Here is a 16,858-nt window from a genome sequence, read left to right as displayed (position 1 = left end):
CAATTGGTCTCTCCGACCTACCCTTTTTATTAGGAAAAAAAAAAAAAACTATTGTCTAATGGTATTTATTTATAACCTAAAATGTTTGCTCTATAATAGTAGTTGAAAGAGTTAGCACAACAGCCAACATTATGATTAGGCTCATCTGAAAATGACCCTTTCAGTAAGCACCCATTTCAAGAAAAAGTATAGAGTAATGCTAAGAACCATATTTTTATCTTTCTAAAAATGATGTGGCTTTCAAAATCATCATTGGATCAAAATTTAAGCATGATTCATTTAAAATTTAATGGTAATTTTAAAAGCTATATCAGCTTTAGGAGGATAAAAAGATGGTCCCTAGTATTACTCAAAAGTCTATATATACATTTTTATTTAGAAACCAATTCAACTAAATATTAAATGCTAAAAAATAGAAGAAATAATGTCTCCTGCAATTTTTCTGGATATATTTCATTGTCTTAAACTTAAGATAAAGTCATTATCTTGAATAATGAGTGACGTGATTTTAAACCCATTCTACAATTGAACGTTTTAGAAGAGCGGTGTTTATCTATTTTATTGAAGCCTATGGGCCATGGCCCATGGCTGAATATTGCCTAAACTGAGCTTCACAAAGCTTTGGATCGTAGGCCCATGCCCATTAGAAATGGACGGAAAAGGAATTGAGTTAAACAATTCCTCTATTTCCTCCTTTCTTTATTTTTTTCTTAACAAAATTTTGGGTGCTGGTTCTTTGGAAGAGACTGAAAAGAAATTAACAACCGTTTTCTTAATCATCAGTTTAATGCAAATGCATGTGATCGATATCAATCACAACACAATTAAACATCACTCACTGACCGACAAAAACAAAAAAAGTTAAAAGTTATTCATGAAAGACCATTGACTCCTTGAGGTAATCGGTATGTCAAATGCATGTAAAAGGTCAAATGATGATGATGAGTGTAAATTAACACTAGGGTCAGAGCCTAAGATATCTAATTAAGACCAATGCCTCTTAGGTATATATGGAAGAAAATATCAAAGACAGATTGGTTGTTTATTTTTGTGAGGAACCTTTAAAAGAAACAAACAAATTTTTGATAAATCTACATGTTCCTCTAAAACATCATAAGAAAAACCTTAGTCACGTCTTTGAAACAATCAATGTGGATCAAACAAATTTACAATGATTTTTTAATTTTAAATATTAATTGCATTTCCACTAATATATATGTTTCCTTAATATGTTAATTATTTACGTGACTTCATAAAAGTTAAATAGGAATTATGATCTCATGCATGCAACGATTGGAAGCAGAAAGAATCAAGGTAATATTTTTTTTTGTAAAAATAGTAGCTGGATTTCACGTGTAAGTTAATTATAAACAATATTGTAGCCTAATTAAATTATTGTCATTAGATCAATAGCTTGAATATGTCACTATGTACATAAACTGCAAAATTAAAGAATATAGAGGGCTGCTAAGCATCTCAAAACTTTTTTTCCAAATAATTTGAATCCCACATTCATTTGAGAAAAAAATATATATATAAAACTATTTATTTATTAAATGGACCAGATCATTTGAGAAAAGGAATTCAGGAAAAAGTGTCGAAATGTCTAGTATTATCCTATAGAGCAGTGATATACATCACATGGGTGTACATGAACAGTTATGCACGCCCGTGTTTAATTTTTATTTTTTTAATTTTTAATTTTTATAATTAAAATATTAAAATATAATATTTTAATTATATTTTATAATTAAATCACACGGGCGTGCATGACTGTTCATGCACGCCTGTGTGATGTATATCACTGCCCTATCCTATATGTAGACGTAGTAAAATAGCTAGAATTGATAATCTAAAGCTATTTTTTTAAAAAAAATATATATATATTTTTTCGTGAAAATAATTGGCAAACCAAAAACATTATTGGTCTTTAATTTTCATAAAATTATTATTATTATTATTTATAAAAAATAGACCATAAATTATTTTTGAGCTTTTCCTCAAATCATCAGAGTTTGTCGAACCTAATTACAAATTTAAAAGAAGTCAGCGACTAGCGACTTTGTTTTGCGGTTACTCATTTTTGGTACCATAATTAATCAATGGAGGGAGAGACCATAATTAAAAACCTATGGCTGTTGCACTCAAGCACCCTATCAGTCTCTAAAAGGAGATTTAATTAGGGTTTGACACTAGTGAAATTTTTTTTAAAAAAAAGTGATGTTCTTTTTTCAGGTCAAAATCAACTTATATTGGAAGTTTTACCACATGAAAAGAGCTTGAAAATGGACAGTTTTTTTCAGGACGCCTGAATTAAGGCTTGGCCAAATTCAATGTACCGACCATGTGAAGCAAAGTAGCAAAATCTAGGGTAGGACACAGTACTACGCACTTTCACACACACTACACACTACGCACATTCTACACGTGCAACACCCTCCAATTATAGGATTCCTGTGACAAAAGCAAATTTCGATGGTGTAAGGATTAAGGATAGAAAAGTTAAGTTGGGTGGAATTGTTATCATCTTCCGTGATGGCGAAGCCCAAGTTTCTGTGGCCATGTAAATCAAATGTGGTCCTTTCTTTGAAAAAAAAAAAAAAAACTCACGAGTTAAAAGCTATGCAAGGAGAAGGAGAAGAAATATAAAAACTACGTCGCTTTGAATAACGGGCCAATGAGATGATGGCCCATTGAGTCAATGCCGTAGATCGATTCAGTGCCTTTCATCCTTCAACGTCTATTTTAGTATTTGTTGACTTGCTTGCCAGTGAGGGTTTGAAAATGGTTGATGAGTCTTTCTCTTCTCATGTTTTTAGGCTTTGCTTCCTATACCACTTTTTGCGGCCCTATCAAAAAAGATTGAGTTAATTTTTTACCCATCTTCTAATCAAAATGCTAATAAGTAGTATGACATCAAATCAATGAATGTTTTGTTTGAACAAAAATCTTTTGGAATTAGCTGAAAAAAGATTAAGAGCATAAAATCTCTTATATCTGATAAAATATAACTAATTACTATGAAATTAAAAAGTCATAAATATAATCAAATCATATTTATGATATCAGATTCTGTTAACTCATGTATAACTTCAGTTATGAGACACATTTAACATGAACATACTAAATCTAAGACATAAAAATTCTCAAAACTTATTTTCTGGCGTGAAAAATAATCCTCCAACTCAACGAAAATAAAATGAAGGTGTAGTTATTAGTGCCACACTACACGAAACCAGCAAGTTGCATCATAACCAACTAAAAAATCTGAGGAAATGAAAAAAAAAAAAAAAAAAAGAAGTGAGAAAGAAGGCAATGCCACGTCAGGCAATAGAAAAATAGGGACACACGCCAAACACGTTACAGGAAATATTTAAAAGCAGAATATTAAATGTAGATCACGTGCTTCATCACACATCCCTAGGTTCACGTTCACATGCTGTTCACGAGCTTCCTCACTGTTTTTTAGTGCTCTCTCTCTCTCGGGCGGGTTTCTTATCGGTTTAATTTGTTAGATGTAATCGAGGATCCATGACATCTCGACACGTTTTAATAGGCCCACATGCCTTAAACACGTGGCGCTTGCTTGCAGTGCCAAACGTGTTTCTTCTGCAATGGGGATGATGGAGCCGCCCAAAACGCGTGATGTTCGACCGGTGTGCGTGATGTATGAATAATAATAATAATAATAATAATTAATGCTTGACTTGTATTTTTTGGTAATTTCCGATTTACTCTCTCTCCCTCATCCTACTAGTTTCCATAATTTTACATATATATAAATATTATTATTATTATTTAAAAATTGTTAATTATGAATTCACCCCAACTTTTAAAAAAAGAGTGAAAATGAGGCCACACATCTTTGGGTTGGAATCACTTTCAGCTTTTTTGTTGCCTTTGATTCTACTCAATTAAGGGCCACCAACTGCTTTACAATTACAGCCCCAAGTAATTTTATAATCTTTATTAAGCTTCAAACCTCAAACTTATCAGATTTCTTTCTTTTTCCCTTTAACTTTTTTGATTTCCTAGGATTTCTTTTTGTTGTAACTTTCAAAATGATGATACCTAAGAAGAATAAATCATAAACCAATGGTCGATAGGATCGTTTGGTTGTATCTCTTTTCTTCTCTTAAGGTTTTGGACCCACGCGGTCAACCTCGTTTTATTTTGCCTACAATAAACCTTACAAATGTTCCACACAAACACAGCACTTGCACTTGATTGAGAGAGAGAGGATAAATTATGACGAATCTAAAGACTAAGAAAATGAATTAAAAAATAAGCAATGAGAAAGCATGAATGAAACTTATTGACAGGGATATTCATAGATCTTCTTTGTGAGGGGATTAAGTTTTTTTTATTTTTTATTTTTTTAGAAAACAATTTTCACGTAGAATGATGAGTATTGGGACAAGAGTTACAATAATTTAAGAGACAAATAACTCATGAGTTTAGAGTTACAAGAAATCAAGAAACAAGAGTTACAAATGATAAATTAATTTTATTGTTGTTAATGTAAAAGTATAAAGTATAACGTTCATACTCTTTCTCTATAAATAAATTAACTTTATTCATCCTCCGAAGCTTCGACGAATACTCCATCATTCGTAAAATCGATTTTCGACGGAATGAAAAAGACATATATGGTAGAATCGTAGGATCTACGTGTCGCAGAGTTTATTTATTTTCCAGTTTAGCCATTTTGATGTTGCACCTTTTGATTTTATGTTATGTAACATTTATTTATTTAGTATTATTCTGGCCCATGTGGTCAATTTCAGGCTAACAATTGGCTCTATTCCGGCCCTAATAGTTGATCATGGCCAAAAAGTTGCTGATGTTCAAGTACAGCCATAGTAGTTGATGTCGGCCAAGAGTCACCGAAGTCCATGTTTCGGTCATAGCAGTTGATGTTATAATTCAAGCCATATAAGCCATTTCTCGCCCAAACCTCAATATACGTGATCTACCATTAGGTTTGCGAAGGCTTATTGAGACAAGAGTTACAATAACTCAAGAGACAAAGAACTCGAGAGTTAAGAGTTACAATAAATCAATAGACAATAGTTACAATAAATCAAGAGACAAGAATTATAAATGATAAATTAACTTTATTGTTGTTAATGTAAAAATATAAAAGACTTGTAAAGTTCATACTTTTTATATATAAATAGAATATTGTACGCAATCAAATATATCAAGGAAAATTTTAGTTATAAAAAAAAGTTTTGATGTGTAGACGTATGCAATTGGCCGAACAACTTTAATTCACTTGAGTTTTTTTTTTTTTTTTAATTCTCATCTCTCTTCCCTAAACCGTAAGTTCTAATAGGAGAACACCAAAAGTGGAAGTCAAAATTTCAATGAAACGGTCAACATTTTGGAAAGTTAAGTGAGTACTATAGTTTTGAATATTGAAAGATGGACAGTCAAAACATTTCTCTTGAATGATTTCGTGGAAAAAGAAAATAATTGTACCTTCGTGACCTAACTTTGGATCTTTGTTTAATTTGATATCAATGTGTAATATATATATATATATATATATATATATATGAAAGTAAGAAAAAAATCTTTGGAAAATTTTAGAATTCCATAACTTTTTAAAATATAATTTGAGGAAACAGTACTCTGGCTCTGCGTTTTATTCCGAAAGAAAAGAAACAAAGTGGGAAAAATAAGAATAACCATGTCACATGTTGTACATTCCACTTACTTTTTCCTGTATGGCTCAGAAAAAAAAGAGTCACATGTTATACATGTGCACCGAGTTATCGTGTCCCTTTCTTTATTGAAAGAAATAATTATTGCCAACCTCTTCTTGGCAAGAGAATTACCAAATTTTTTTATCTCCATTTGTTGGAACTTTTAGAAAAAGTGTTACATAGGAAATAAAAATAAAAGTAATTTTAAGTGTTTAGTAAATATTTTTTTATTTTAAATTATCTGTTAATATTTGTTATTTTAAAAGTAGAAAAAAAATAATAATAATTATCAAGCAAAGCCTTTTATGTCCTTTTCTGTCAAAGAAAAAAAAACATAAAGAAGAAATTATTATGAAGCAAAGGCATTTATTATCAAGGAGATAAACAGTAGAAAAAAAGTAACATGAAATAATCATCTGCGACTGCGAGTAGTATATCAGGTGTTTCGCCTGTTTCCCACTGTGTCGCTCAGCAGCAAACAAACAAACCAACACAAAAAAAAATTGTTGCCGACTACTTCTCAACCTCCAACGAATTAACCATAGTTAATTTCCAACGCCAAAACCTTGTTAACCATGGTTATATCTTTTATGAAAGTTTAAGATTTATCAAAGAAAATAAAAATGAAAAACCCCATTTGTTCCCCTCCTCCCAGTCTGACCTTCACTTTGCTAGAAAGAGAAGAGAGAAAGAGAAGGCGTTCGCTCTCGTTATTGTTTGTGAACTAACTGCCTGTTTGTTTTCCTGGAAGAATTTTATATCCCCAATTGAACTTTCACTTACCCGGGAATCTTTACACTGAGACTATTATTTACTCTCCTGTCTTAACCAACCGCCGCTTCATGATCCCATTTCTCTAGCCAAAACTGGTGTGTATTATCTTTCTCAATTCCTCTATTGTTGTTGTTTTTTCTTGCTCAATTTTGGTTTCTTTCTTTTCCTGGGTTTTCTTTGTACTTAAAGATTTAGAGCTTGTGAGATCTGAATTTGTAGCTATGGTTTAAGAAAATGATGTGGGGTTTGTTGTTTTTGGTCTATTGTAACGTATTGGATTTGAGCTTAGTGCTAGAAAAGCAGGGATTTTTCATTGCTTAAAGGGTTTTGGGGACCGAGATTTGATCTGGGTATTGAAAATTAGAGATTTTTTATTGTGGGTAATTTATTTTTGGGGGTTGAGAGATGAAGATTGAGGCGGGTTTGGGTGGTGCGGTGTGGAATGATGAGGAGAAGACCATGGTTGCGGCGGTTCTGGGGACTCGGGCTTTCGATTACTTGCTATCGAGCTCGGTTCCAAATGAAAATTTGTTAATGGCTGTGGGAAGTGATGAGCATTTGCAAAACACGCTTTCGGATCTCGTGGAGAGCCCAAACGCCTCGAACTTTAGCTGGAATTATGCAATCTTTTGGCAACTTTCAAGGTCCAAGTCAGGGGATTGGGTTTTGGGGTGGGGGGATGGGTCTTGTAGGGAGCCTAAGGAGGGGGAGGAGCCTGAAGCTATGCGAATTCTTAATCTTCGCCTGGGGGATGAGACTCAGCAGAAGATGAGGAAAAGGGTGCTTCAGAAGCTGCACAAATTGTTTGGGGGATCGGATGAGGATAATTATGCCTTAGGATTGGACCGGGTTACCGATACGGAGATGTTCTTTCTTGCATCGATGTATTTCTCATTCCCTCGAGGCGAGGGCGGTCCAGGAAAGTGCTTTGCGTCCGGGAAGCATGTGTGGCTCCCGGATGCTCTGAAATCGCAGTCTGATTATTGTGTCCGGTCGTTCCTTGCAAAATCTGCTGGAATCCAGACCATTGTTTTAGTCACAACTGATGTGGGTGTGGTTGAGTTGGGTTCAGTAAGATCTGTGGGTGAAAATTTAGAATTGTTGCAGTCAATAAGATCATCATTTTCGGCACATCCCTCACTAACAAAGGTTAAGCTAGTGCCAGCATTGCCGGTGGTGAGTGAGAAGAAAGATGAAAATGCCCCTATTGTGAATTTGGGGATGGTGGATAGAGTGGAAGGAATTCCAAAGATCTTTGGGCAGGATTTGAACTCGGGTAACTTGATTCGTCCTCCTTACCGGGAGAAACTTGCTGTTAGAAAGATGGAAGAGAGGCCATGGGAAGTCTATCCTAATAGGAGTAAGATTGCATACCCCAGCCCACGAAATGGTCTCCATAGCTCAAGTTGGGGACAGATTCATGGTGGGAAACAAGGGAGTCCATCAGAAATTTATTGTTCGCAGACCCCAAATAACTTACAGGAGCGTGTTAATGGGGTTATGGAAGAATATCGGCTAAACCACTACCAGCCACAAAAGCAGGTGCAAATGCAAATTGATTTTTCAGGGGCCACCTCAAGGCCTTCTGTGATGTCCCGGCCGTTTAGTGCTGAATCTGAGCACTCAGATGTCGAAGCCTCGTGCAAGGAAGAGCGAGCAGGTGCAGCGGAGGAACGGAGACCCAGGAAACGAGGCAGAAAACCTGCAAATGGAAGAGAAGAACCGCTCAATCATGTGGAGGCGGAGAGGCAGCGGCGGGAGAAGCTTAATCAACGGTTCTATGCATTACGAGCTGTTGTGCCCAATATATCCAAGATGGACAAAGCCTCCTTGTTGGGAGATGCCATTGCTTACATCAATGAGCTTCAGGCAAAGCTCAAGGTCATGGAAGTAGAGAGGGAAAGATTTGGGAGCACTTCAAGAGATGCATCAACTTTGGAGGGTAACTCGAACACTGAAAACCTATATCGACCTCCTAATGTTGATATTCAAGCTGCCCATGATGAGGTTATTGTAAGGGTGAGCTGCCCTTTAGATTCACACCCTGCATCAAGAGTCATCCAAGCATTCAAAGATGCACAAGTTACTGTTGTAGAGTCGAAAATCGCCGCAGCAAATGACACTGTGTTTCATACATTTGTAATCAAGTCTCAAGGATCTGAGCAATTGACAAAGGAAAAGTTGATTGCAGCATTTTCTCGGGAATCCAACTCCTTACAGCCATTGTCTTCAGTTGGGTAGTATGAGAATCAGATTTAGTGTAGTCCATAGGTAATACGTAGTGGAGAACCAGATTAAAAGCTTTCTTTTACAGGTTTTGATATACAGCAGTGGATCCTATAAGGGAATGCAGTGCCGGCTAAAGTAGAACAATTACTACTTCTTGACTAAGTAGGGCAGCAAATTTTCTGTGATTGTTTATAGTATACATATTCTGTTATAAGGGAAGTATTCTTGCTAGGTGAATCAAATTTGTCAGTTAAAATGACTGTATTATTGTTGGTTATTAGTATCAGACAATTTTGTTCTTTTTTTTTTTTTTTTTTAATTTTATAATTTTTATGCCAGTTTCTCAAAGTTTTAGTTATTTACCTAGTTCTTTGTGAATCAGCATGTTACTTGTAAACCCACTGCTGCTTGTGCCCTCTGAGGGATCAAAGTTTTATGAGATATATGAATTTGATGCATAATGAGTTATTTGTTTTGGCATTTATTTTCTGTGCTCTTATTTATTGTCTCCTTTGTCCTTTGCAAGCTATGTGATGGTCTACTTTTGGTTCCCAATTTTGCAAGGCAGTTTACTTCTTCTGTAATGACATTAATAGCAATGTCTGGACTCTGGTTAAATGTATCATCAGACAATTATTTTGTTTAGTGTGTCGTCAATAAATCTATGCTTCAATTAATCACTTTTATGAGATAAGAATTTTAGTTGAATAGCTTTTGCTTGCCATATCCGAGTTCTGTTTTCATGGGAATGCGGTTTTGTAGTTATTTCCCTTACTGAAAGGGAAAGATAAAAAAAAAAAAAGGGGGGGGGGGGGGGGGGGGGGTGGTTTCCACTGCATTATCCAATAATTACCTTCATAATAATCATATTCTAATTTTGCTTTGTGCATAAAGCAAACATGTTCTGTTCCTCTTATTATTGCCTAGAATTGCAGCCGTTTCTTGTCAATCTAGCTGTCAGCATGCTTGTAATGTGGGCAAGAAATTGGAGTCTTGACCATGGCAATGTAAGAATTACCTTCCCATGGAATGGGGGCACTTCCTATTTTGGTCTCAACTTCTTTTTTTTTTTTTTTTTGTTCCTAAAAAAGTGATTAACTCGACACGCATTAAACAAAACACGCTCATACTGAACTGATACCTTCTATATCAAGGGAAACAAACAAACAAACGATGGAAACTGGAAATTGGCATATCCTTGGAATGTTTCCTTTCCCTGTGTCGTCTTAACAACCAAATGGAGTGCTTTTGTGTAGATGCACATGCTACATGAAAATGATGAAAGAATAGATCCTCTTCTCAAATCTTAGGCCATCCTTTTAATATTTTCTCCTTTCCATAAAGGGATTTGAGGTATCTCCAACCTTGACAAAAAAAAAAAAAAAAAAAACAACAACAACAACTTGGGTGCAAGTAATAAGTATATTGAACATACGATGTTGTGGTCCAATGGTATCAGCGTCGCACCATGAGGGCTGTTTAATTCTTTCATGTGGCCTACGTCTTTTCCACCATTGAATTTTGCGAGTGACAAAAATCATGTGGTGCATGTGTTGCCTTTTAAAGTAAAAGTAAGTGCTTTGAAAAACTGAGCCGAAAAAGTATGACAAATATCACTGAGCAAGCCCGTGTCAAATTCGCGTACACGTAGACTTTTTTTTTTTTTTTTTTTTTTTTTTTGACATGTGGCGTGTGGTTCAATTTCAAAGCATCTTCAATAGACCAAAGATTTTTTCTTCTGCCCTCAACACTGGCCCGCCACCGCATAGTATTTTGACATGTGAACCAGCTTTTGATTTTCTAAATAAGCCAAATTTTTTTTACGCGTTTTTTCTTTTTCTTTTTTCCTTTTAATACGAAGGACAGAGGAGAACCTTCTGATCGCAAGATATATATGGGTGTGTTTGCCTATAGGTGGGTGGGTATGTTGAGTGGTCAGCATGAAACCCATTGTAAATTAAATCAAATCATAGTAGATCTGTATATGTGGGCAGATTTGTCACGGCTGACACGTGATCATATGGATTAAATCGAAACCTTGACCATTCCGGTCTAATCAAGACCAAGCTACAATATGCTGTCAGTCAGCATGCTTTCGGCACGAATATTTGACTTTTTTTTCTTTGCTTTTTTTGTTTTTTGTTTTTCTTTTTTCCTGTTGGTTAAGGAAGTAACAGCCAAACACGAAACACCTAAATAAATTTAAAAAAAAATAAAAAATTCTTTTATATCAACCAGCACTCAAAGCAAATGTTCCACGTCCATATTTACAACAAAGTCAGAATTTGTTCACACTTTATACATAAACGCCAACATTTTATTAGCGGTCGAGGAAGGAAGACGTTCTTCCTCAAGCACTTTTCGCAAATTTCAAAATCCTCTTTTTTCTTTTTATAAATAAATGGGAGTGGCACATGCCATGCTTGCATTCACACTAATTAAATCATATGAATCCTAAATATGCATTGTGATTTGTGATCATGAAATATATTTTATTTAATAAGTTTGGATGAGTATTAATTGGTTGGGGATAAAGTTTTTTTTCAAATTAGTTTGGAAGAATTTTTTTTAATTTAGTCTATAAAACTATAAAAGTGACATGTGTCCCTTGAACATGTGAGATGTACATATTTTTTTAATAGCAGAGACAAAATTAAAATAAATTTTATTAAAAATTCACGTGCATATCATATGTTATTAAAAAAATGGATAGGATCACTTTTATTGATTAGGTTGAAGAAAATTCTTTTAACCCAGTTTGAAAAAAAACTTTGTCAATTGATGAAAATATTCTTTCTATTAAAGAAAAAAAATAATTGGTGGTGATAACAAAAATAAAATAAAATAAAGAAAAATAGAAAGAACTTGGAACAGAAAGTAACAAGAAAGAGGAGTATTCTCAAATTAAAGTAATTTTTTTTAAAAAAATTAATATTAAATTTTAATTTATTATTAATTTTAAAAATCACACAAGAAAAATTATATTCATTCTCGCTGACTCATTCAACAGTGAAGACGGCAAGATTTCAAACGAGCGCGTGGGCCACACTTTCTAGTAAAGGAGAAAAAAGGGGATTATGGAAATTGGGACACGTGGACATGCAATTGAATTGCAGATGTTTATTGCCATTACAAAATGACAACGGAGTTCCACAAATTGACGCAAATGCCACTCCGTTTTGAATTTCAACCCTCGATCTTCAAAGCTGAGTGAGGAGTGAAAGACAGCGACTCTCTTTTGAGTCATCTTCTTCTCAGCCATGCATCAGCCTAACCGACAGGTTCGATCTCTGCTCTCTATATCTCTCGTATTTACAACATTACCACTCACTTCTCTTTTACCGCTTGTAATTGTCTGATTCAAATATAACGAACATTCTTGTTACTTAGGGCGCGTGTGGTTTATGGGAGTTTTCCATTTCTTCTTCTTCTTCTTCTCTCTCTCTACCTCTCTCTCTCTCTCTCTTTAGAATCTTGGAGATTTTGAGTGATCTTCATTGCTCAAAGAACAATTAGAAACCGACTGTAAAATGAAGTACCCAAATTTAACCTAATTACATGGCCCAATGAATGTGAGTTTGAAGGAAAATAAAGGGAGGGAAACTGACTGTATATAAGCTTTTTGACCATTCCCCCATGTCTATGGTTTTTAAAGCCTCTTGCATGGAAAATTTAGCTGCATTTTCCACGTTTTAAGTACAAGCTTATACTATCTCATAGCTTTTTCTGCCATGGTTCTGTGAATCAAACACTCTAGGCCATTGGAAATTAATTAGATTTCAGTTTTTTAAGTGCTAAGTTTGTCAGATAGGAGTGTATATATTCTAAGGTTTAATTTTGGTTTCTGTAGCGCTAAATTGGAAATGAATTTTTGAAGTTTTTATTATTCACGAATATTGATTTAAGTTAATAAAAAATGACGAATTTACTCATTTAATTAATATTCTAATATTCCGAACTAAAAATTCTAACCGAGAGTAAAGGAAAACCGTGAAGTCAATGCTCAAATGACGAATTTACTCATTTAATTAATATATTTTTTTTATCCTGAATTGTTTAGCTGAATGCTTATCCTGAATAAATTTCTTAATTAGGACCACAGTTCTTATTAGCCAGTATGCCAATCTTATTAATTTGACACCTATAGACAGTCATTTTGACCCTTGTGCCTTGAGCAAATCACCTGTGTGAAGTCTTCCGAAAAGGTATAGAGAGAGTCCTATCAGATACTCTTAAGTGCCATAGAAGAAATTCTTGTGAAGGGAAATCCTCAAAGAAAAAAGAAAAAGGAAAGAAACCTGGATGTGCTTTTATCTATGCCAAATGCGCTGTCTCTCCACAATAACATGCCTTCTCAGTTTTGTAGGATGGGTTCTACTATAATGATGTAATAGTGGAGGATGACCTTTAAAAAATTTGTCCTTTCGCTTTTAGTTTTGTATATGTCATCTTACTTTCCTTTCTATTTAGTGGTGTTTTGGGGATTTTCTTTTTCCCGTTTTATTTTGGAGTGGGGTGGTGGAAGAGAATAGTCTTAGGAAGATTTTCTTCTTCCTATTGCTTATTTGCATATATAACAGATTTACGTCTTACTCTTATAGCATTTTAGTTTCCATGATGTGTATATAATGTGTATCATAGACTCTAGCTTTTAGGGATTTTTTGTGGCAAGTTTCATAGCTATTGACTGTATGCCAAATTGGATACATGTTCATAAACTTAGAATTTTATGTAAGTTGCGAAATCTGCTCTGACTTAACTGAGCAGCGTTATACCAAAATCTACGCTCAAGGACAATTTTCTTATTGGTTCATTTCAGCATACTTTTCAGGATAATTCAGAGAGCTTGGAGAAAAAAGACAAGCAGCATGAAGATAATCTTAAATTTCTGAAAACTCAGATAAACCAGTTAGATGAATCTATACGTGATTTACAAGGTATATTCTATCTTTTGGGTTGGGGGGAGGGGTATTTATGCATATCAAGCTTAAGTACAAGGGTTGTTCCATGCTGACTTTCTAGTACAGTAGGTTTTCTTTTTTTGATTTCAGTTAAAGCTCTAGTTATATAATACTGTGAAATCTTTTCTGTGCTGACATAGATTTTAGTGAGTCTTGGAAGGTATCATTGTTCAGCAAATGTGGCTGAAACAGCTAATGATAATTCTTCTCACACTGAGGAGGAAACAATGGGACAGATATTGCAGCAAGAAAACTCTGCAGCTGGTATATTTTGCTGGTTGAAAGCTAATCATTTAAGTCAGGCATTGGATTTGCCATTAACCAAGGATGTTCTGGGTGTTGTAGCTAGTCTTGCCAGAGTTGATGATGATAACCTTAGTAGGTCAGCAGTTTTCATCCTTCACACCTTTCCTATGTCACCCAACAATTGAAAGCAACAGCTAGTCAGACTATGTTTACTCAGATCATTTTTTCTTCTGATAATGAAATTTGTTTTTCTTGGCGATCAACCAAAGCTCTAAGATTTCTGAAATAGCTATGGTTATGAGGAACTTAGTTGTTTTTCATTTCACTCTTGGTTCTGCTACTGCCATTGATCCTGTAGTTCATATCATTTTCACAAACAACTCTAAAATCTTGGTATTGTTACTAACAACCCCAAAGTTCATGATCAGATGGACATCTGGACTCATTATGGGGTTCTACTAGATACTAAGAGCATGTTTGGTTGGGCATTTCAAAAGGTGTTTTCACTTTTTAAACGCTAAAAACACTTTTAAGATATAATTATTCAAACAAGTTTTCAGGTGTGTGGCCCCCACAGAAACACTTTTTAGTTTTCATTTTCAAAACACAACACATAAAACACTTTTTAGAAAACAAAATATAAATACTTCTAGAAAATTTACTCACGTTTGTAGAAAAATGTTTTGAAAATGCATGCTCATTTTTTCAAAAACAAGTGCAAAACATCTTTGAAAATATGGTTCAATCTTTCATGCTAACTAACAAGTGGAGGCTGACCTCTTTTGAAAAAAAGAAAAGAAAAGCAGAGACTGGCCTCTAAGGGTGGAGGCTGCCTCTTCACTGGAGGTGAGGGAGGTGGGTGCCCCCTAAGAGGGCAGCCACCCACACTGATACAGGGGGTGGCTCACGGCCATTCCCATTGTCATAGGGGTTGCTCATGGCCACCCCCACCAACAGAGGAGTGACTTGCGACCACTCCTCACCCCACCCATGATTTGTTTTTTGATTTTTTTTTTTTTGTTCCTTTTTCAGAAATGAGTATAATTGTAATTTTCCATGGGCTCCGTAAAAAACAATTGATGGAATCTGTACAGAATTGTATTCAATGATCAATTTAATAATGGGGAACAACGCAATGAGTTAAAAGATAAAAATTAAAACCCAGGAAGCAATTTGATAAAGACATTGAAATTCAGGAAGTGGTTCAGTAATTTCCCCTTTTAGTTTTGGAAAAACACAATACAAAAACACCTTTAGAAACTTATCCAAATGCATTTCAAAAGATTATCCGCAATTCTGATTTAATTTAAACTGGGATGGTCATAGAATAGTTTTCAGAGATGGCAAATAAAAAGACTGATACATGGAAATTTTTAATCTAATCCTACATGTTGGTCACAGGCTTCTCTCAGAGTACTTGGGATTAGAGACTATGCTTGCAATAGTTTCCAAGACATTTGAAGGTGTTAAGGCTTTGGAGAAGTATGATGGGGAAGGCATAGTAAATAGCAGAACCGGTCTACATTTGCTTGGATCTTCTATTGGGAAAAGAATAAATGGCCGGTTCCTTGTCATTTGTCTTGAAGATTTAAGGCAAGAGTACCCTACCTTTGCCCTGTTTTTGTTCAAGTAATTATTTGTTATGTAAAGACTCTAACTAGTGTTTTTTCTCAGACCATATGCTGGTGGATTTGTGGCTGATGACCAGCAAAGGAAACTTGATCTTCCAAAGCCAAAATTACAGAATGGGGAGTGTCCGCCTGGCTTTCTTGATTATGCAGTGAACATGATCAATTTGGATAGGAGAAATTTATCTTGTCTTACTGCCAGTGGACATGGTTTGAGAGAGACATTATTCTATGGCCTCTTCTCTCGCCTGCAAATATACAGAACCAGAAGCGAGATGCTACTTGCTCTCACATGCATAACTGACGGAGCACTGTCTTTAGATGGTGGGATGATTAAGAAACCTGGTGTATTTGACCTTGGCAGTCGGTTAGTATCAGCTTTAGACAACATGAATTATATCGTACATTCACGGCATCTTTTATAGATTGATGTTTCTTTCTTAACCTGTGTGTCTCTGTATGAAACTATTTTGTAATTCTTGAGAATTGCTATGTGGCAATCCAATATAGACCATTGATTTTTAACCTAGACGCTTACAGCTCAGATACAGTTTATTGGATTTGAAAATTTGCATGAACGACTTTGTGCCATCAGATTTATATCCTTCTATCCTTTGTATATTATATGCAGGCCCCTCCTTTTCAGAATATAAATAAGAATTATTCCCTTGTTATTGATATCTGATGTCATTGTAGCAATTAAAGCATGATAATGAATATCTTTTCTGCTTTTAGGAAAGATGTAGAGGTAAAATTTCCCGTAGCCTCTGGAAAGTCGAATGCACCAGTGACCTACATCCAAACTGAAGATATGATCAAGAAGCTGGAATGGGAAAGATCTAAATTTGTAGAGGATATGCAAAGAGAACAACAATTATTGGACCATGCCAACTTCACAAGACATGCTTAAAAATTTTCGGACAGGAAGCTTAGCAGATGTGATGATGTACTGCCTTCCAGGCCATCTTAGCAAAGTATAATGAAGTCATGTGACTGGCCTCTATTATTGCAGTAGTTTTGTTTGTTGTCTAGTGGGAATGTACTATAACCTCTTATGACCAAAACTTTAGCCAGCCTTTCTCAACCTTGAAGGTTTGGAAATTACAACATTATTCAGGCTGAGGAATTTTAAGGAATTTTATGTGGCTTGATTAACATCGTGTAATTTTGTGACTTTGTCGTTGAATAGAACACAGAAGACCGGGTTTGTTTTATTCACGATGGTATTTACTTTTATCTAGCAATTGATGTGCAAAATCTTTAACTCTGCACGACTGCATATGCTTGCTTAGTATTTTTACAAATTGAT

General features: G+C 34.9%; 2 protein-coding genes across 2 annotated transcripts; both read left to right on the top strand.

Annotated features, from left to right (window-relative positions):
• Positions 1 to 6,251: 6,251 nt before the first annotated feature.
• AIB (ABA-inducible BHLH-type transcription factor) lies at positions 6,252 to 9,182 on the top strand. The gene has a single exon (XM_059601982.2). It carries the CDS (start codon positions 6,891 to 6,893, stop codon positions 8,724 to 8,726), a length of 1,836 nt encoding a protein of 611 aa, XP_059457965.1. The 5' UTR covers positions 6,252 to 6,890; the 3' UTR covers positions 8,727 to 9,182.
• Positions 9,183 to 11,881: 2,699 nt separating this feature from the next.
• On the top strand, positions 11,882 to 16,820 carry LOC132188802 (protein DEFECTIVE IN MERISTEM SILENCING 3). The gene is made up of 6 exons (XM_059603353.2): positions 11,882 to 11,995; positions 13,534 to 13,651; positions 13,823 to 14,057; positions 15,323 to 15,514; positions 15,596 to 15,916; positions 16,285 to 16,820. Exons 1-6 carry the CDS (start codon positions 11,975 to 11,977, stop codon positions 16,457 to 16,459), a joined length of 1,062 nt encoding a protein of 353 aa, XP_059459336.2. The 5' UTR covers positions 11,882 to 11,974; the 3' UTR covers positions 16,460 to 16,820.
• The last annotated feature ends 38 nt before the right edge of the window (positions 16,821 to 16,858 follow it).

Source organism: Corylus avellana, chromosome 6, assembly GCF_965113065.1.
Source record: "Corylus avellana chromosome 6, dhCorAvel1.hap1.2, whole genome shotgun sequence".
NCBI lineage: Eukaryota > Viridiplantae > Streptophyta > Magnoliopsida > Fagales > Betulaceae > Corylus > Corylus avellana.
The sequence above is the reverse complement of the archived record's forward strand: the minus strand, read 5'-3'. Positions and strand labels throughout refer to the sequence as shown.

Bases quoted from the DNA above. Each gene is read 5' to 3' on its own strand.
- AIB (XM_059601982.2), top strand. From the start codon at position 6,891: ATGAAGATTGAGGCGGGTTTGGGTGGTGCGGTGTGGAATGATGAGGAG.
- LOC132188802 (XM_059603353.2), top strand. From the start codon at position 11,975: ATGCATCAGCCTAACCGACAG. The intron at 11,996-13,533 runs GTTCGATCTCTG...GGTTCATTTCAG, and splicing joins TGCATCAGCCTAACCGACAG to CATACTTTTCAGGATAATTC. The intron at 13,652-13,822 runs GTATATTCTATC...CATAGATTTTAG, and splicing joins ATCTATACGTGATTTACAAG to TGAGTCTTGGAAGGTATCAT.